This window comes from Embiotoca jacksoni, unplaced genomic scaffold, assembly GCF_022577435.1.
Source record: "Embiotoca jacksoni isolate LCO1_2020_lvr unplaced genomic scaffold, fEmbJac1.0.p SCAF_26, whole genome shotgun sequence".
Classification (NCBI taxonomy): Eukaryota; Metazoa; Chordata; class Actinopteri; family Embiotocidae; genus Embiotoca; species Embiotoca jacksoni.
In genome coordinates, this window is record NW_027185377.1 from 3,428,413 (window position 1) to 3,446,059 (window position 17,647).

Sequence of the window (17,647 nt, forward strand, 5' to 3'; positions counted from 1 at the left end):
AATCGCTTTCTATTCTAGGTAAATATTTCAAATGCTGGCACAACAATAATTGAAAGGATATGAATGTATGAGAATTTTGATGGATCCTCTTCTGACCAAACTAAAGGGGCTCAGAATGTAGCAGGCCGGTTCAGCGTTGAACCTGAAGATTGTGTTTCCTCTGCTGATCACAATGAATGTCTGAAAAAAAATAAAAAAATAAAAGATGTAGTCCGAAATAATACTTCAATAAATACTCAGTGATGACAAACTTGAAATAATACCATACAATTTTAAAGTAACCCCTGCATGCCACCAATGAGATGGTATACATTCTGTAAGGGATACTGCATGACGTTGTAATAGCAGAAATGTATGTTAAGTGACACATCCCGTCATATTTTAAGGTTACGTCAGCTCATTAAACACCACACGTGTGCACGGTGTGTTTCAGCAGAGCCAGATGTGCTCAGACTGACTTCCTGTGCTTGGTAGAAGGGGTCCAGGTCCTCCAGAGGTGTGTTGAGCAGCTCTCGTGGAGGGTCTCCGTAGATCATGGGCAGACTCTTGCCCGCCTCCAGGTCAGCGTTTGGGGCTGGCGGCTCTTCTTCCTCGTGGCCTACTTCTGCTGCCTTTTTGCTCTCCGCCTTGAGCCTCTCGATCTCCGCCAGAGATTCCCGGGTGAAGGGGCGGAACTCATAGGTGCCTCGGGGAGGGAGCAGGGTCGCCATCTTTGCATCGCGAGGGGATACCGCCACACCGGGGTTTCCCTAGAAGGAGCTGAAGGGGGGAGGGGTGTGGGGGGGAGGTACACGGTACATCAAGCACAGTTTTGAGATGAATCAACTTGTAGCATTTAGAAATCACCGAGCTGTCACACCCACAAAGTTCACAAAGTAGAAACTAATGTGGAGATGATACAATTAAATTACACAACCAACAGAAGGTTAATAGGAAGCTTTTCTTAAGTTTGAAAATTCACTTATTTAATTTATCTAATAAATAATAAAATAAATGAATAAATCTGTGCATTACAATTCTTTTTATATATTCGATTTATGATATAAAAAAAAATTAATTACTTTCATAAGATTCATTATTGTTAATGATAATTTAAAAAGTCACCAAATCATTTCCTCATGATCATTTCATGGACTAATTTCTTGATAGTGTTATCAAAGGATTAATGTGAGAGGAAAATGGACACAAATGTGAATATGTTTGTTGATTTTTCTCTTTGCTTATTGTAAAGTATTAATATCACCTCTTCTGACCGCAGACAATTAATCAAATGGCTACAATCTGAAATATTTAGAGGGGAAATGGCTCTTTGGTGAGCTGCTCAAAACATAAACGTGTGACGATGTGACAAGGGGCAACTTGCTAAAAGTTTATATCTCAATACGTGTCCCGAGTGTCTGTAATGATTGTAGGCCTGAGCCGCTTTTGATCTGTCGTTCCCGCCCTGCACCCCGTGACCTACATCTCCGAGCCTCTCGATCTCTGGCCCGGCAACCCGTCGCTGCACCACGAGCACTTAAAAGTGACAAGATGGTAACAAAATGACTCGACGTACTGAGGATGAGAGCTCGGACTTTCCCACCGTTCTAAAGACACCATGACATTACTTGTGTACATCAGATTACTTATTAGTTTAGCAGGCGCTCCATATCGAGTTCAGGTGGCATTCGCTTACAGCCCTTTGATGTGTTTAGCAACCGGTCCAGATCACTTTTGTCTGGAGCAGCTAATGTTAGGCTCCAACCGTCATGGATAAAATAATATAAATCATCCAGCCTCGGTGCAGATTTTAATCAACCAATAAATGCATATGTGCAAATCTCAACTAAAGCAAATATTTGCCAAATATATATTTTTGCAAATGTGTCATTTTAAATGGGAAAAACAATATACAAATGAGCTTTTATATGTTTTTAGAAAAGGAGGAGGAGAAAAACACACGTGGCAACAAAAGGGTCTTAAAACTAAGAAAATAGATTTAAAGAAAGTTGTTTGAATGAACTTTAACGTAGTAAAAATCTGAGAAAGAGAAGTCCTTCATAGATGAGATTAATCACCTAATCAGGACCTAAAATCCACAAAATACATTATATGATACTAAAATACACAGATTGCACAAAATAACATGGCATTTATCACCAAAACAAACGAGCTGGCAGCAGACAAAGAAGACTACACATCCATCATGACTGGATAGACAGATTGATGCTCGCTGATAGCTACCGATCACCGACGTGAATGAAGAGTAATACTTGCTCAAAGCAACCCACTCCAACATAAAATGATGCATTCACACACATGTGAGGAGGCGCACACGCTCGCACAGATACGGTGGCTGCCCAGCTGTTACGAGCAATCAGGACGGAGCGTCGTGTTACAGAAGCCCGATGACTCTGCTCATTCCTTCCTGGCTGAGTCTTCGCTCTGCGCTTCACATCCCTCCGATAAACAGCACAGCATGCCAGCTTATCTTACCGAGCCGACTCCTCTCTCTCTACTACCCTTGATTTTGCACGGGGGGGTGGGAGGGGGAGGCCTCAAACACACCGAGCTTCCGCCTCTGCAACCCCCTTACAAGCACTTCACAGCCCCCCTACCACCCTGCTACATGACACTCCAGGTTAAAAATCCCCCTCTTTTCATGCAATCATCAACCTCATTAATCAACAGCCCCCCCCCCCCCCCCCCCACACACACACACACACCACCCCCTCCCCCTCCCCCGGTCCTAATCACTCCTACACACACACACACACACACACGCACACGCACACGCACACACACACACACCTGACACAATAACCACCACACTGGTCCTCATTCGGCCTTCAACCAGCACGGTTTCTGTGACAACCTGGGCCGCCCTCCACCTTCCCACTCCTCCCGTCACCCAGCCTCCCCTTCTCATCATCCCGTTTCAAAACCCCCGTCCTGTGAGCCGTGGGCCCCGCTGCTCTCCACCGCAAGCCAACCTTAAAATACACACCCTGAGAATGGATGCGTTTCTCCGCAGCTTATGGGGGAACATTTCCTGATTGCGTTACATGACATCATTCCTGCTGAAGCCATCAAATGTCCTTTTTTTAAAAGGAGCAGGGTGCCTCAATTGAAAGCCAGCCAAATCTCTAAAAAGTCCTCTCGAGTAGGTTGTTGCCTTGTCGTCTCCCCCCTCCCACCCCCAGTTAGGTAAGTAATATGATTTGGCAACCAGGTTAAGTTTTGTGGCTGCATTTATCAGTGTGTGTCTCTGCACACGCAAGAGCTCAGGGCACAGGCAAGGCTAGGATATTCAGCATCTTCTACAGAACAGCTAGTTTTAACATAACGTGAGGTAGTTTGTCAACCAGACACGGCCTGTATGTAAGGGGTCAGAGGTCAGTCGGTCAGGAACACCGGTTTCATCTGAACGGTGTGTTGCATTTTGCTATTTGTGTGTTTTTATGTAAAAATCTGTTTTCTTTCAAATAAATGTAGAGGAGTAAAAAAAAAAAAAAAAAAAAAAAAAAAAAAAAAAAAGGACCATATTTCCCCAGTGTAAGCACAAAATAAAAAAACAATAAAAAAATAAAAAACATAACATAAAATGTATTTATTCATTACTTACTGCCAACGCCGGTCTCCCTTTGAGGAGCCGGATTAAAAGACAACTCGTTACATGAGCGTGCTCGGTCGGTCCTGGCAAACCGAGGAAGAGGAAGGGGGGAATGTTAAGATTTCAGAAGCCTTCCCCGACAGTAATATATATATCACCTTGCATGTCAGTGAGGGCCATATGACCTGTAACATTCCAGCTGAGTATATCGACGGGGTAATGTGGACACCTCCTCGTCACACTAGCCGACCGCGGAATGTGAATGCCAATATTCACCTCCGGAAACAAACCCAACCAGCTTTTTGGCTTTTGTCAACAGGGGCGGCGTGAGTTAATACAGCAGAGGGAGAGAGAGAGATGGGGTGAGAGGGGGGGGTGAGAGATAGGGTGAGAGGGGGGCGGGGGGTGAGAGATGGGGTGAGAGAGGGTGAGAAGAGGTTTAGTTCACCGGTCTTGAGTCAAGCATTCAGACTGGATCATGTGACATTTGGACTTGGAAATCTAGATCTGTCCAGTCTGGAAAATGTTGAGACCACTTTTAATTTAATTTCTATAATGGTTTGTTGGCTTAACCCCGCCGCCTCCACCCCCCACCCCCACCCCCGAAGACGCTGGGAGGTCAACGACGAGTCCCCGTGGCCGTATGGCAGATGTTATTTTTCCCCCCAGCGTGCTCATTACCTTTACCACTTGAGGAATGTGGTTAAGTTGTAAATGACAGATCTGCAGAGCAAACAAGGAGCTTTTTATCCGCATGTCCTTTGACATTTGCCTTGCTCCTGCTCCTCTGCTTTCTCACGGGGTCAAATCTCAACACTGCCGCTCTTCTCCCCTGCTTTGCTTCAACAACCTGTCACCCACTCGTTAACCTTTGTATTTCAAACCCTATAGGGAGCCACATTAAAACGAGCCTTTCTCCCCCTGTTGTCTGCTACCAGACGAAATCACAACTTTTCACTCAAATGAGTTAAAAAAAGAAAAGAAATTGCCAGCATCCCCTTGGTAACCACTCAGTGTTAGATTCTTTTGAGTCTGACTCTTTTTTTTATTTTTTTATTTTTTTTTTATATGTCTTGATCAGATGTGTGTACAGTAGGCACGGTCGCACTATTTCCCAACATGCATTATGTTGCTGCTTCGAGGACAGCTGCTGCCATTCGCGGTATGCTTCTGTCACGGCATACCAAAGAGCTGTGAAGACCCAGTGTAATCTCTGCAGCAGCCAGATGGTCAGGTCGCTGACGGAGACGTATAGGTCTGATTTATAAATCCCCACTTTCATTCAGGAACACGGCCAAGCGATGTGTCTCCAGCTGACCACAGCCAGGAGCCGAGATAAATGTTTGAACGCAACTGTCTTGGCCTCCTGGATAATGACAGCATAATAACATGAGGTTATTGACAGAGTAATGAGCCTTTAGGTACAGAGATCGTCACACAGTCTTGGATCTGACCCAGCAGATGACTAATAAAGTAAATAAAGTTGATTCGGGTTGAGCGATAACTGTAAGGTTTCACTTTTTTACTTCTCGAAACATATTTCCGTAGTCTCAAACTGACCCATTTGGCCTTTGCACTCCACTGCACAGAAATCTGAGTAGATTACATGTGGAAGTGATACGGAGGAACTTCTGTCCAGCTTGTGAAGGACCAGAGGGAGCTATTATCATATTCATAACACGGAGCGAGCCCTAAAAAAACCCCACAGACATCCACGAAGGAGCTGCTGACGTTGAAACCGTCAAGTTAAAACTGAGTGTAAACAAAAACAACAACACAAAAATCATTATTTCCGTCACGTGACGTTTCTAAGAGGAAAAAATATCAAAACTGGATGTCAAATACAAGAAAACTGTATTTAGAAATGAACAAATGAGATTGCAAATTTTTGGAAAAAAGGTTTTCCTCGTCTTTAACCTTATTTCACCTTTTGAATGCTGTGGAAAATACAGAGACCCCGGCCAGGCAGTCACATGGGCTCACTTGGTGAAAGAAACTCAAAACCGACACCTTGTGCGTCCAAGAACATGTGATGCAAGACACACAAACACACTCAGGCAGAGGAATACAACAGATCTCTCCCCACATCTTTGCACATCCTGCATGTCAAACCCCCTCCCCCCAAAAAAAAAACCGTATTTCATGACATCGACCTACATTTGTGATGACACGTAATAGATGAGATCTACCCTGAATTATAATTTAAAACTATTAAATACGAGAAATGATGGAATATGCAAACAAAAGTCACTCTAAAATGTTAAAATCACCCTAATGGGCCTCATCAATGTTGGGATTTCAGCTGTTGGGGCCTCCACTGTAGGAGACCGTCCTGTTACATAAGAGCTGCAGGTGCACCTTTGGACAAACTCTAATATGAACATACGTCTTCCACGGTGTCCAAAAAAAACCAACTGCTTTGCCTGCATGGAGCCAGTTTATCTCCGCAGTCCCTCACCCTCTGATTTTGGGCGACACGGATTAACGGCAGATAAACGGTGGTGGGGCATGAGCATCCACAGCATCACGGTATCTTGCCCATCTGCCATGAAGACATGGGCTAAAAATAAAACACTGTCCCTGAGGGAGGAGGCATAGTGGGGGGATGAGAAAGGTTGCAAAGTGTCCACACTGGACATTACAGCCATGTGCCTGAGAGGAGATCTTCACCTGGCAGGTGGAGAAATAAGAGCGGCCCCTGTTCTTTCACTGTCACACTGAAGCATTTAGTTAAACTGTGGGTCACCACTGCACCTGCACAACACCAACATCCACATGCCTGCTCATACACACGTTTAAAAACACTGCTGTGAAGCCATAAATCTACCAATTCCACATTGGACTGGAGCTCAATTACAGGTTTATTATTGGAACAATCTTAAAACAGGACTTGGCATTTCAGTTTTTTTGTCAGTGCAATTAATTATATTGATTGCCAAGAGAGAGAAACAAATAATTTACAGTGTGCAGAAGCAACTAACTTTAAAATGACAACTTTATCAAACCTCCAAATACTTCTTCGTTACTTGAGGGAAAATTGTGCATCTAAGAAGGAGGGGAAAATCCGACTATTACATAAAATAGTCAAACTACGAGCCTGCCATCTTAACATCAGGAAGACACCATATTAATCCATTTCACTCCGAGAAACGGAAACATACAAATCTAAACGCCCAGACAAGACAACACCAAAACGTAAATAATCCTCAAAGCCATTCCTAAATTGCAAATGAAACTCTTCATCCTGCAGCCTGACAGCAACTTTTTATTATTATTATTATTATTATTTTCTATCCTGCAGTTCATTTGCAGGAGTCAACAGCTCACGGAGGGACGGCGGCGGACGCATTACCTTGCACGGTAAAACAAATATTTCCACACAATCCAAGAATCTTTGGGGGGAAAAATATCGTCTTCCGTCCAACCTTTCCACCGAGGACGTAATTCTCCCCTCGCGGCAGCCAGCGCGGGGCCGCAGGACAGCTGTTGCTGACGCAGAGTGGTGTCCTGCAGTGAAACCGGAGGAGTCACTCCAGGTAGGATCAGATCAGACCTCTTGACACTTCAAGCAGCGGAAACGCGTCCCGTTCCCACACAGCTGGTCGATCGAGCTCATTTACAGCCTTCAAAAAGCCTTCTATAAAACCAGAAGTCCCGCTGGATGGTTTCATTTCGGCTGCGAGCGTCGTGGATCTCTGGTCCCACCTGAACTTGTTTTCTGTTCCTCCATCAAGATCCGCTTTAAATTGCTTATGCGGATGATTAAATGTGTTCATAGTGTTACAATTACAGTAACGTTTGATCACATTTCCGGTGTCAATGATGTCTTGAAATCGATCATCTGCTAAATTGCGTTCGTTTCATCATAAATGACAATGCCTGTACCACCATTAAAAACTAAAAAAAAAAAACACGCAGATTAAACGGCCCTTAATTATTTGTGTATCAGTTTCAATTCTTGTTTGTCAGGATGTGAACATCTTGCGTCTGATTATTTCTGGTAAAGAAGTCCATATGTGCAGTTTGTAGTAAAATTCCCAAATATGACCGAGACCCCACAAAGTTCTTTTGAAGAAATATGTCCTAAAAGACAACCTCTTGAAACTATTGAAAAGATTAAAAGAATTGTTTTGCCGATACAACCAGCAGAGGGCAGCATGGCGACTTTTCATTTCATTTCGTTTAAAGTCTTGCTTGAAACTTTCAGTCTGTTTGTTTTGTTGGCAACTCTTGATCTCTCCTTGAGGCAAAGATGTGCTGAAAAAATTACGAGCACCATATTGAGATATCAGCACTTCACGCACCTTCTTAATAATATTATTAGGACCGACAAAGCTCACGTGTGGACCAGAAATATCTGTTGTTTTTGGCTTACAAATAAGATAAGCAGCCTAAGGACTGTAGCTGTCAAAGGTCACATTATATCACCATGAAAAAGGAGATAATATTTAATTATATTTGGTCTAAAAATGAAAAGGACCGGACTGCATCAGTACACTTTACAGTCCGATTAGGGGAGTCCTCCTGTCGATGTGACGGCTATATTTGGCTGAAAGGTGTGTAGTATGATTATACAAGGAAAATGATATACGCGATTACAAATGTTAACTGGGTGTCATCTGTTTCTCGGTAATGGAGCCTGCTAGAGTTTTTCCACCTTCTCCCGTGTCACAGAAAACAGCCCCAGTTTCAGGACACGGTGTCACATGTAATTATACTAAATATTAGAAAAACCTAGCCTCAAAGCTGAGTTACTAACAATCACACAAAACAGATACAAAAGAAAAAAATGCCATCACCCATTAAATCTGAGTTTTAAACATATCATGTTAAAGATGCCCTTGTTAAATCCCGTTCATCCCCATGGGGGGGGATTTTGTGTTGGATATGCACAACATCCAAATGAATAAAGCAAAACAAAAAAAACAAAAAAATATGCAGCAAAATGAAATGGTGAGAATATAAATAGAAAATAAAGACTTTACAAGAACAAATGCTTGTAAGATTTTAATTTATAAATTAATCCAAAGCAACGCAGCAGGAAGTCTGTTGTGAAGTATTTTCTCCAGTTCAATAATATAATTAATAATATATTATTAATATTCATATCATCTTCTTACAGTAAAGTAAATTAACTAATAGTTATTAGTTTTTTTGACTTTTATTAATCGAAGTGAGTGGGAACTATTTCAAAAGCTTGAGGGGAGGATTAATGATGTGACACCGTTGCCATAGAGACGCTACCGCTACACACGGATGCGCAGTGGGGGGAAAAAACCAAAACAAAGGTTTGTCTTCTTGCTCTTGGTTACTGAGTTAAATGAGCTGTTACGTTTAGCTCGCGATAGAAACGGAACACTTTGAAATATAAAACCATGCGTTTGCAAAAGGTTTAAAAAAAAAAAATCAACTTAAACTTTAAACGTCCTGTTTAACCGACACTAACTGACGCCGTCGTTTTACATCGGTTCACTTTTACCTTTCAAACAGTGTCGTCACTGAAAACATGGACTCCGAGTACGTAAAAAAACATCTGGGGAAGTGTCTGGTGGACGGAATCGCTGAAGTGGCCGAGCAGCGACCTCCGGACCCGATCCTATACCTGGCGCACTGGCTCTACAAGCAGGACTCCAACAGTCAATACGAGACAGAGGTGAGCTGCCGTTTGGGTTTCTCGTCAGCAGGGGGCGGTATACTCAACATCTATAACCATACCAGGGAGAGATATCATATTTATATGCCTATTTGAGTCTAATTCTTCAAAAGTGTGTTTGCAAAATGTCGCGACATACAAGTGGAAAGTAACTAGTGTATTTCTATTAAAATAAATGAATAGATATTTTAAATGTAAACTTTAAAATATACTATAACATAACAAATGAAAACAAAAAAAATATGGTTCATTAACGCAGGAAATTTATTTTTTTAACTGTATAAAGTAGTTTAAAAAAAAACGTGCCCCACCTCGGCCAGCTCCAAGGCTTAGACAGTCTAAGCTCATCAAGCTAAAAGATATAAAGCCTGCAGGCGCCGTTGCAGCAAAAACACACTCACATTTTACTTTCAAGATGAATTCAGAAACTGTATGGAGAACTATGGCTGCCTCAGGCTTATAAAAAATAAAAGTTCTCTTAAACTACAGCTGTCCTGTGTAATAAAACGTGCAATAACGTCCTTTTTCCTCAGTCGCAGTCTGAAGCCTCGTTAATGAGCTACATTTTCATTTGCAGAAAAAGGCCAACTTGGCCCAGCTGGAGCTGGAGCTGGAGCAGGAGAAAGTCAGAGAGGAGGCATTGCGGCTGGTGAAGCAGGAGGAAGAGGCGCAAGCGAAAGCCAGAGAGGAGGCATTGCAGCTGGTGAAGCAGGAGGAAGAGGCGAAAGCGAAAGCCAGAGAGGAGGCATTGCAGCTGGTGAAGCAGGAGGAAGAGGCGAAAGCGAAAGCCAGAGAGGAGGCATTGCAGCTGGTGAAGCTGGAGGAAGAGGCGAAAGCCAGAGAGGAGGCATTGGAGCTGTTGAAGCTGGAGGAAGCTACAGAGTCTGAAGATGCACCAGCATCACCAGGAGCTGAAGAGGATAACATACCTGTGAAAGAAGAGGAATTGAACACCGCTGATCCAACAGACCAACATCAGGAAAAGGACATCAAACAGGAGGTGAAAGAAAACTAAATGTTAAATCTGTGTTTCTGCTGGTGGTGGCCACCTCTGTGATATTTTATTTTCTCTTGTGGTTTTGATCCATGATTGTTGCCGAGGAAGTTTCTGTTGGTGGGACAGGGTGCCAAGCTCCAATTCTGTACATGACTTGCATGCCGTTGAAATATTCATCAAATGGTTTTAAGCAGATGCTTAAGTCTGCCTGGTGAAGATTACAGATGAACCGGTGACCAGTCCGGAGTCCCCCGAGGGAAACCCTGCGGAGACCAGAGGCTCTTCCTCCGAGGTCCTCAACACCGAGGTCAAAGAGGAGTCTACGAGGAGCGATCAGGTAGAAGAGAAAACAGAGGAGGAGGAGGAAAAACAAGTGACAGAAGGAGACCAAGATGAAGAGAAGGTGATCAAACATGACTGCGTTTACCCGGATAATTTAAGACTTATACCACTAAATACCGCCAAAGACAAATGAAGCTTCACAGGCCAGATGAGGTCAGGAGAGAGAAGGAGCACGTTGCATGTCCGCTTTTCCCAGAATGCTTCAGGGTATCCAGGCAAACAGACAGGAGTCAGGGCTGAGGAAAGACAGACTGACAGGATTATCCCGTTTTCTATCATCTAACCTGCTACTTTTCAATTCAATTCAATTCAACTTTATTTATATAGCGCCAAATCACAACATAGGTTATTTCATGGCACTTAACACATTAACGTCCTTACAGCAAGACGTTACAATATTATACAGAGAAACCCAACAATTCAACAAGTCCCACATAAGCTGGGAGGGAAAAAAACCTCCTCTTTAAGGGAGAAAAACCTCCAACAGAAGGAAGGAAAAACTCCCTCTTAACAGGAAGAAAACCTCCGACAGAACCAGGCTCAGAGGTGGAGAACATCTGCCTCGACCGGTTGGGGTGAGAGGAGAGCAGAGAGAGAAAAGGACAGCATAGAGATAGAAGAGAAGAACTGTTGGTGGAGACATGCAGCTCCTTGAAGGGACATCTGCAAAAGAAAGAACAGAAACTACGCGAGCGAGGGAACTAAATGGAGACAACAGATAATAAGAAAAAACTATGGGAGAGAAAAAGATGGTGAGGTATGAGTCAGTTAAAGAGTAGGAGGAAAGAAAAGAAGCTCAGCATGTAACGAGGTCCCCCAGCAGCGTCGGCCTATAACAGCATAACTAAGGGTTGGTTCAGGTCTACCTGAGCCAGCCCTAACTATAGGCTTTATCAAAAAGGAATGTTTTGAGTCTAATCTTAAAGCTCGAGAGGGTTTCTGCCCCATCAAACACAAACTGGGAGCTGGTTTTGTAACCTCCACCACCAGGTTGATGAAGAGGAGTCCATCCAGGTGGAGCCGGCCTCAGCTTTACAGAGGGAGGACCTCAAACCAGAGACGACAGAAACCGAACAGGAGACACAAAAATCGAGTTCTCCTCTAAAAGAACAAGAAAAGGTGCTTGCTCTTTCTGTCGGCCGACTCATTCTCTTCTGTAAAATCCAGAATATTTCCCTTTCTATTCTTTGCCCTTTTGTATTGATAAGAGAAACTGGCCCTGAGGAGGCAGCAGTGTTGGGTCCAAGAACCGAAGGTCTGTTCGGAAGCACAAGACGTAGTGGTTTAATGCTTAACCAGAACTTCTCTGGCCACCTCATCTCAGGAGGCCGACGGGCAGCAGACGGCTGAGAGCACCGATAGCTCGGCTCCAGCAGAGGGAACCATGTAGAGCGACAGACCCGTGAGTTCACAAGGGGAACCTGGAAATCCTCGGTCTGAGCAGAAGGTAGACCTGGCAAACAAAGTGATTTATGATCAAATGTAATGTAATGATCAATTCAGTCTATTAAATTGTATTCATGTGGTGCCACAAGTCATCTCAGGGTACCTAACATAGGAAAGTCCCACATGAATGACAGCTGGAAGAAAAAAAAAAAACAACAACCTTTTAACAGGAAGTAAACCTCCAAAAGAATCAGGCTCAGAGGCGGCCATCTGCCTCGACCAAGAGAGCAGAGAAAGAAAAGAACAGCACAGTGATACAAGAGACAATAGACAGTTCCAGTAACATGCAGGTCAAAGACCAGAGATCCCAGCAACAGAAGCACAAAGCTACTCCAAAGAGAGGCTACAAGAGAGAGAAAGCATGAAGATAATGAGATGCAATGGTGGTATATAAATACATGGAGTGAAAGGGGAGCTCAGTGCATCATGGGAGATCCTGCAGCAGGCCTCTTCTTATAAATGATCAACTTCTGTTATAAAAAAAAAAAAAGAAAGTGAAAAGGGTAAAGGGCCCCAACCTATTGTGTTTCCAATCATTAGACAAGTTAATTTTTTATAGTTTCTTAATGAGTAATTTGTAACTACACTTTGTGTTGCTTTTCAGGAAGAAGAAAAATAAGTCGACAACATTTGATCCACTTAAGGCCGGTTGACGAGCCACTGATCGACGAGTTTAAATAAAATTAAAGCTTCAGTAAACATTTGTGAAAATATAAACTAATCAATAAATATTCAACAATATTTTATTCTTTTGTCTTTTTTCCAGTAAAAACAAATAATTTAAAAAAATGTACAAAACATTTTGGATGCAGAAACCTTTTGTAACATGGACCTTGAAACCAGGATATAACAAAGAACCCAATCCTGTGTCTTTTTTGTTGTTGTTGTTAAATCGTGCCTTCAAAAAGTGTCATTTAATCAAGTTAATGCAACCAAATGCAGATTTCGTGGCTATCTGGTCTATATCAAGAAGGACCCCTCAAAAAAGAAGAAAAAAAACAACTTTGTAAGGATGTATACACACAGTTTCAGCTTCATTGGTGTATCAAGTATCAGCACATTAAAAAAAAAATAATAATAATAATAATTGCATTTTAAAAACAAAAATAAAGCATAATAAATCCATGCATAATGGAGGTGTGAATATGTGGTTCAGTGGGTGTTCATCTCAGAAAACTTATTTTCCATCTTTAGAGATGAGGACATCATGATAAAATAATCTTCGAGTGGATTAGGTGGCAGCGGGCCAAGTGTTCAGGGCTCGTCTGGGCTGTGGGTCAAAACAAAACATCTTCGTCAGGTTCTGCATTCGGGACACGGCCCATTAAAGCTACGATGCAAGCAGACCAATATCTGGTACACCTCACCGACCGATTGTTGGCAAAGGAGAAGAAAACACAGCTTGCAGAATTAGTAATGTGAAGTTACAACCAGGCTTTTAACATGAGACTGTAAAAAAACAAACAAACAGAACATACAGACTTAAGTATGGACAGACTTAATAACGTGCGGAAATGTTGAAAGGACAGACAGAAATGTCATAGCAAGGTAGCCATCTTGAAAAGAGAAAGGGATAGAGAGCGGCACAGCAGCCTTTAAAAAAATACTTTTAAAGTGAGACTTGCGGTTCGTAGATCTTCCTGAAAAATCTAAAGTTAGTTCACTAAAACTGAGCCAAGCTCAACAGAAAGGAAATCAAAGTCACAGCATGTCAGAAAGAGACAGACTGTCACGGCAGCCAAGGAAAGCACAACCATGCCGCAGCGGCCATGCAAAACCAAAACATTAATAAATGAAAATGTGACTTACAGTTTGTAGATCTAACTGCTGCTGCTGCTTGAGGGGGAGGAAAAGAAAAGACAGTCAAGCCTCCAATGTTTCCAACTTAATGGGCCCCATTTCTGTGGTGGTTCAATGACGGCCTCGTGACTTATGTTTTGGGAAATGTCAAATTACAGTGACTCATTAGCTCTGTGTGTGTGTGTGTGTGTGTGTGTGTGTGTGTGTGTGTGTGTGTGTGTGTGTGTGTCATGGCCCCTTTTCCAAATGCAACATTTTAATATGAAAAAACAACAACAACAACTTTTAACCAAATAATCAACAGGTAAATATGTGTGGAGGGCTGAAAACAACCAGAGACAACCTTTATCAAAGTCCTCGCGCGCCCTGAACTCAACCACACCTGCATTCAATTTATTCAATATTTATTCCAAAATGTAGGTCAATATTTTTGGAGGGGACTTTTATTGTGGTAATCTGATTAAACCTTTTCAGAGCAACAAGTCAAACTGTGCAAACTGGTTTTGGTTAAATTACAAGACTTATTTCCTGCCGCATAAATATTGTAAGCTACATTAAGTCATACTTTTATTGTATTGTAAATTATATCTCCGTAACCTTGCAAACAACAATGCTGCCATATGCGGAATGAAACTGCAGTTTCCAGTCTGGGTTGACCTTTGAACTGGAGGAGGAGACACAACTTTGGAGCATAGAGACGCTTTTTGTTTTGCATTTTTGTGTGTCTGCAGACGAGATGACGGAGTCGCTGATAAAAAAATAAAAAAATAAATTTAAAAAAAAAACAACCCACAGCTGCGTCTAATCAACCCGTCTGATTACAATCTGAGTTTAAAAAAAAGAAAAAGAAAAAGAGGCAGGGTTTGGGAAAGATCGGAAGATCAGCAGTGAGCTGGAGTTTAAAAAGCGCGTTTCAGAGGCGGTGCAGTCAGTCAGAGGTGTTGTTGCTCCGGTAGAGAGAGGAACCCGAGGAACCGAGGAACCCGAGGAACCGAGATGCTGTGATTTGAACCAGGCGGACAAAAAAAAAAGAAAAAAAGAGAGTGATGGCGTCGGGAGTCGTCGACAACACTTTGGCCACCATCCGCAACCTTTTCACCGGTTTCATGAACTTCCTGACCGACAGGTTTCTGACGCCGCCAATGAAAGCCACTCTCCAACATTTGGAGGAGGCTGAGCTCCAAACTCTAAAAGGAGGTGAGTCAAAGCTCCTTTCTAACGCAAAAGGAAGAAAAAAAAGAAGATTATGTATTACTTTTAAATGGTTAAAAGTGGGCTGAGATGTTTTGAAAGGAGCGATTGTTTCCTAGGAATCCGTTAAGTTGCTCAACTCACCCTTTTACCTCCATTTGTTTCCTCAGAGAAGCAGACATTCAAAGCCAGGTCTCTGTGGGAGGACTCCGGCGCTGTCATCATGGCAGTGCGGCGGCCTGGATGATTTTTGTGCAGAGAGGTAATTTCAATATAACGGTGTGAGGTGACCCGTCATATATTTATGAACTGCTTCAAGTTATTGGCTCCCCAAACAGAGATTTTTAAGCTCAAAGCCCTCATTTACTATTATTTCTCTCGGTATCTTCATGTACATCGTTATTTTTCAGTATTTTATAAACATTTTTGCCAAATCCAACCTGACATGGCATTTTGGGGCTCTTTCATAGAAATATATATATTTTTTTTCTTTCTTTCTTCTGTAACTTGCTCAAAAAACAGACATAAATAGACATGTATAAAGGCCTACAATATTAATAATACTGCCACTGCTGTCGCAACACAGACACACAAACTTATCTGTTCCAAGATGACCTTTTATGAAGATCTTTAGCCTGACAAGCCACAAATAAATGCAACTAATCAATTGCAGCCATAAAAGGCCATTTGTGAGCAATATGTAAAAAACAAAAATGTGGGAAAAATAACGTACAAAATTACACTTTAAGGACCAATTGTAACAACAGTATACGTCTAATCAATTTTCTGATTTGGATCAGGTAGCTGGCAGATAAAGAAAAACGAATTATAATTATCTGATTGTTTTGGATGTTCCTTTTGGCTGCAGGAGGCTGCAGAGCTGTCCTCTCTGAAATCCCAGCTGGACGAGCTCGGGGTCCCTCTGTACGCTGTGGTGAAGGAGGACGTCGGCACCGAGGTCCAGCAATTCAGACCATACTTCAAGGGGGAGGTCTTCTTGGATGAAAAGGTGGACTGTGTTTTTTTTAATTTTCCGTTATGAATCGGTCTATTGTGAAGTCACAGAGGTTTCAACACTGATGTTCAAACCAGATTCAACCAGTTGTTTGTTGTTGGGTTTTTTTTTGGCATCATTTCTAGTTAAAACACTGAGGTCATTCAGCATCCGTGTCAAATCAGTTTAAGTCTGCATGAATGACCCAAGAGTTCTGGTTTGCTTGCAGAAGCATTTTTATGGGCCCCGTGAGCGGAGGTTGGGTCTCCTGGCTTTCCTGCGCGTCGGTGTGTGGATGAGCGGCCTCAGGGCCTTCAAGAAGGGCTTCACGGGAAACATTTTGGGAGAAGGCTTCGTCCTCGGCGGGGTCTTCGTCATCGGACAGGGACAGCAGGTAGAACCTAATTCAAGATGACAAGAATTTAACCCAACAATCCCACTAAATACTTTAATTACATTACAAATCATTTCAAAGTGTATTTATCGTAATGTACTGTGTATTTGTCAGAAGGAAACCTACTCATTGGGGTTTTTTTTGTCCTGTCCTGCAGGGAATTCTTCTGGAGCACAGAGAGATTGAGTTCGGAGATAAAGTCAACATTGGAGATGTGATCCGAGCTGCCAGAAAAATACCGCAAGAGCTCCAGGCGATAGGGAGGAGATAATTCTTTGCATTACACCTGTGGAAGAAGACAAACTTGTGGAGTCCATACTTGACTTGTGGAGATTGTTTGTGGTCTCTTGGAAACCAGGGAGCATTTTGGGGTACGACTGCGTACAAGAGGCTCCGTGTGTGTTCATGATGGTCTGTTTTTAAACTCGACAGAAGAAGCAGATCTGATATCTAACACTCGGGTTTCCTTTAATACGCTGTGATACTGCTGTGCTTTTTTTTGGGGGGGTGGGAGGGGAGCCAAGAGACCACGTGACCTTCTGAACAATAAAGCATGTCTTTGTGCTCTACATTTTTTTTTGTTGGTATTAATCACTGCCGTTTCCAGAGCCAACATCACTGTGCAGGATCTGTCCCGCATATCACCATTAGAAGTTTAAAAATCTTCAACTTTTCAGCCAAAAACACATTTTTGTTCCTTCACATCGTAACTTAACTTTGGCACCTCATTCCTTCAAATAACAGGATCTTCTTTATTTTGTGACCTCTCTTAGAGTTCATTAGTTTGCACAAATAAGGTGAAATACCCAGCTGGGTTTGATATTTCCTTTTATTGAGTTGAAATGGTCAAATATGACCACATGGTAAGAATTAGATGGGTTTTTTTAAGGCTGGTATTTCACGTTTTTTTTCTGTTCTGTTGTGGTAGCTTTCTGCTAATGTTGCTTTCCCAATGAAGGTTTGGGGGACAGTCCTCATGTTCAAAACAAACTTTAAGCTGCAATATTAAAGTAAAAAATGCACAATACAAACAAATTATTTTGTGCATTTTTATAAACGTAATATAAATAGTTTAATTTCTGTGAATTTGTTCTAATAGGTTTACTAGGGGCTATTTTTTTTGTCCTGACTTAAATAGCTATAGTGTCATGTTTGCACCCATATATGATAAGAATGACTTCCTCAGTTCTGACGTGTTGTCAGTTGATTGGCATATTATTTATCCAATCAGACACTCC

General features: G+C 42.3%; 2 protein-coding genes and 1 pseudogene across 5 annotated transcripts; 2 read left to right on the forward strand and 1 right to left on the reverse strand.

Annotated features, from left to right (window-relative positions):
- Nucleotides 1-27: 27 nt before the first annotated feature.
- LOC138204878 (sodium channel protein type 4 subunit alpha A-like) lies at nt 28-7,033 on the reverse strand. The gene is made up of 3 exons (XM_069160435.1): nt 6,945-7,033; nt 459-759; nt 28-180 (listed from the first exon to the last, which is right to left on the reverse strand). Exons 2-3 carry the CDS (start codon nt 708-710, stop codon nt 28-30), a joined length of 405 nt encoding a protein of 134 aa, XP_069016536.1. The 5' UTR covers nt 711-759; nt 6,945-7,033.
- A 27-nt stretch (nt 7,034-7,060) lies between these two features.
- dydc2 (DPY30 domain containing 2) lies at nt 7,061-12,771 on the forward strand. 4 transcript variants are annotated; one of them, XR_011178817.1, is made up of 7 exons: nt 7,061-7,128; nt 9,083-9,245; nt 9,823-10,245; nt 10,460-10,645; nt 11,575-11,703; nt 11,909-12,031; nt 12,635-12,771. XR_011178817.1 is itself a non-coding variant. In XM_069160158.1 (7 exons), exons 1-6 carry the CDS (start codon nt 8,849-8,851, stop codon nt 11,972-11,974), a joined length of 999 nt encoding a protein of 332 aa, XP_069016259.1. In that variant the 5' UTR covers nt 8,832-8,848; the 3' UTR covers nt 11,975-11,986; nt 12,635-12,771. The 4 variants fall into 4 exon arrangements, 1 of the variants encoding a protein (XP_069016259.1); XR_011178816.1 differs by lacking the exon at nt 7,061-7,128 and adding an exon at nt 8,832-8,880; XR_011178818.1 differs by lacking the exon at nt 7,061-7,128 and adding an exon at nt 8,832-8,880 and having other exon boundaries at nt 10,460-10,579.
- Nucleotides 12,772-14,541: 1,770 nt separating this feature from the next.
- On the forward strand, nt 14,542-17,444 carry LOC138204723 (peroxiredoxin-like 2A; annotated as a pseudogene).
- The last annotated feature ends 203 nt before the right edge of the window (nt 17,445-17,647 follow it).

What these genes read in the sequence shown, in the direction of transcription:
- LOC138204878 (XM_069160435.1), bottom strand. Translation starts at nt 710, where the DNA reads ATGGCGACCCTGCTCCCTCCCCGAGGCACCTATGAGTTCCGCCCCTTC. An exon ending in CCTTCTACCAAGCACAGGAA is followed by an intron (nt 181 to 458) that starts GTCAGTCTGAGC and finishes ATTTTTTTTCAG; the next exon opens with ACATTCATTGTGATCAGCAG.
- dydc2 (XM_069160158.1), top strand. Translation starts at nt 8,849, where the DNA reads ATGCGCAGTGGGGGGAAAAAACCAAAACAAAG. An exon ending in ACAGTCAATACGAGACAGAG is followed by an intron (nt 9,246 to 9,822) that starts GTGAGCTGCCGT and finishes TTTCATTTGCAG; the next exon opens with AAAAAGGCCAACTTGGCCCA. An exon ending in CTCTAAAAGAACAAGAAAAG is followed by an intron (nt 11,704 to 11,908) that starts GTGCTTGCTCTT and finishes ACCTCATCTCAG; the next exon opens with GAGGCCGACGGGCAGCAGAC.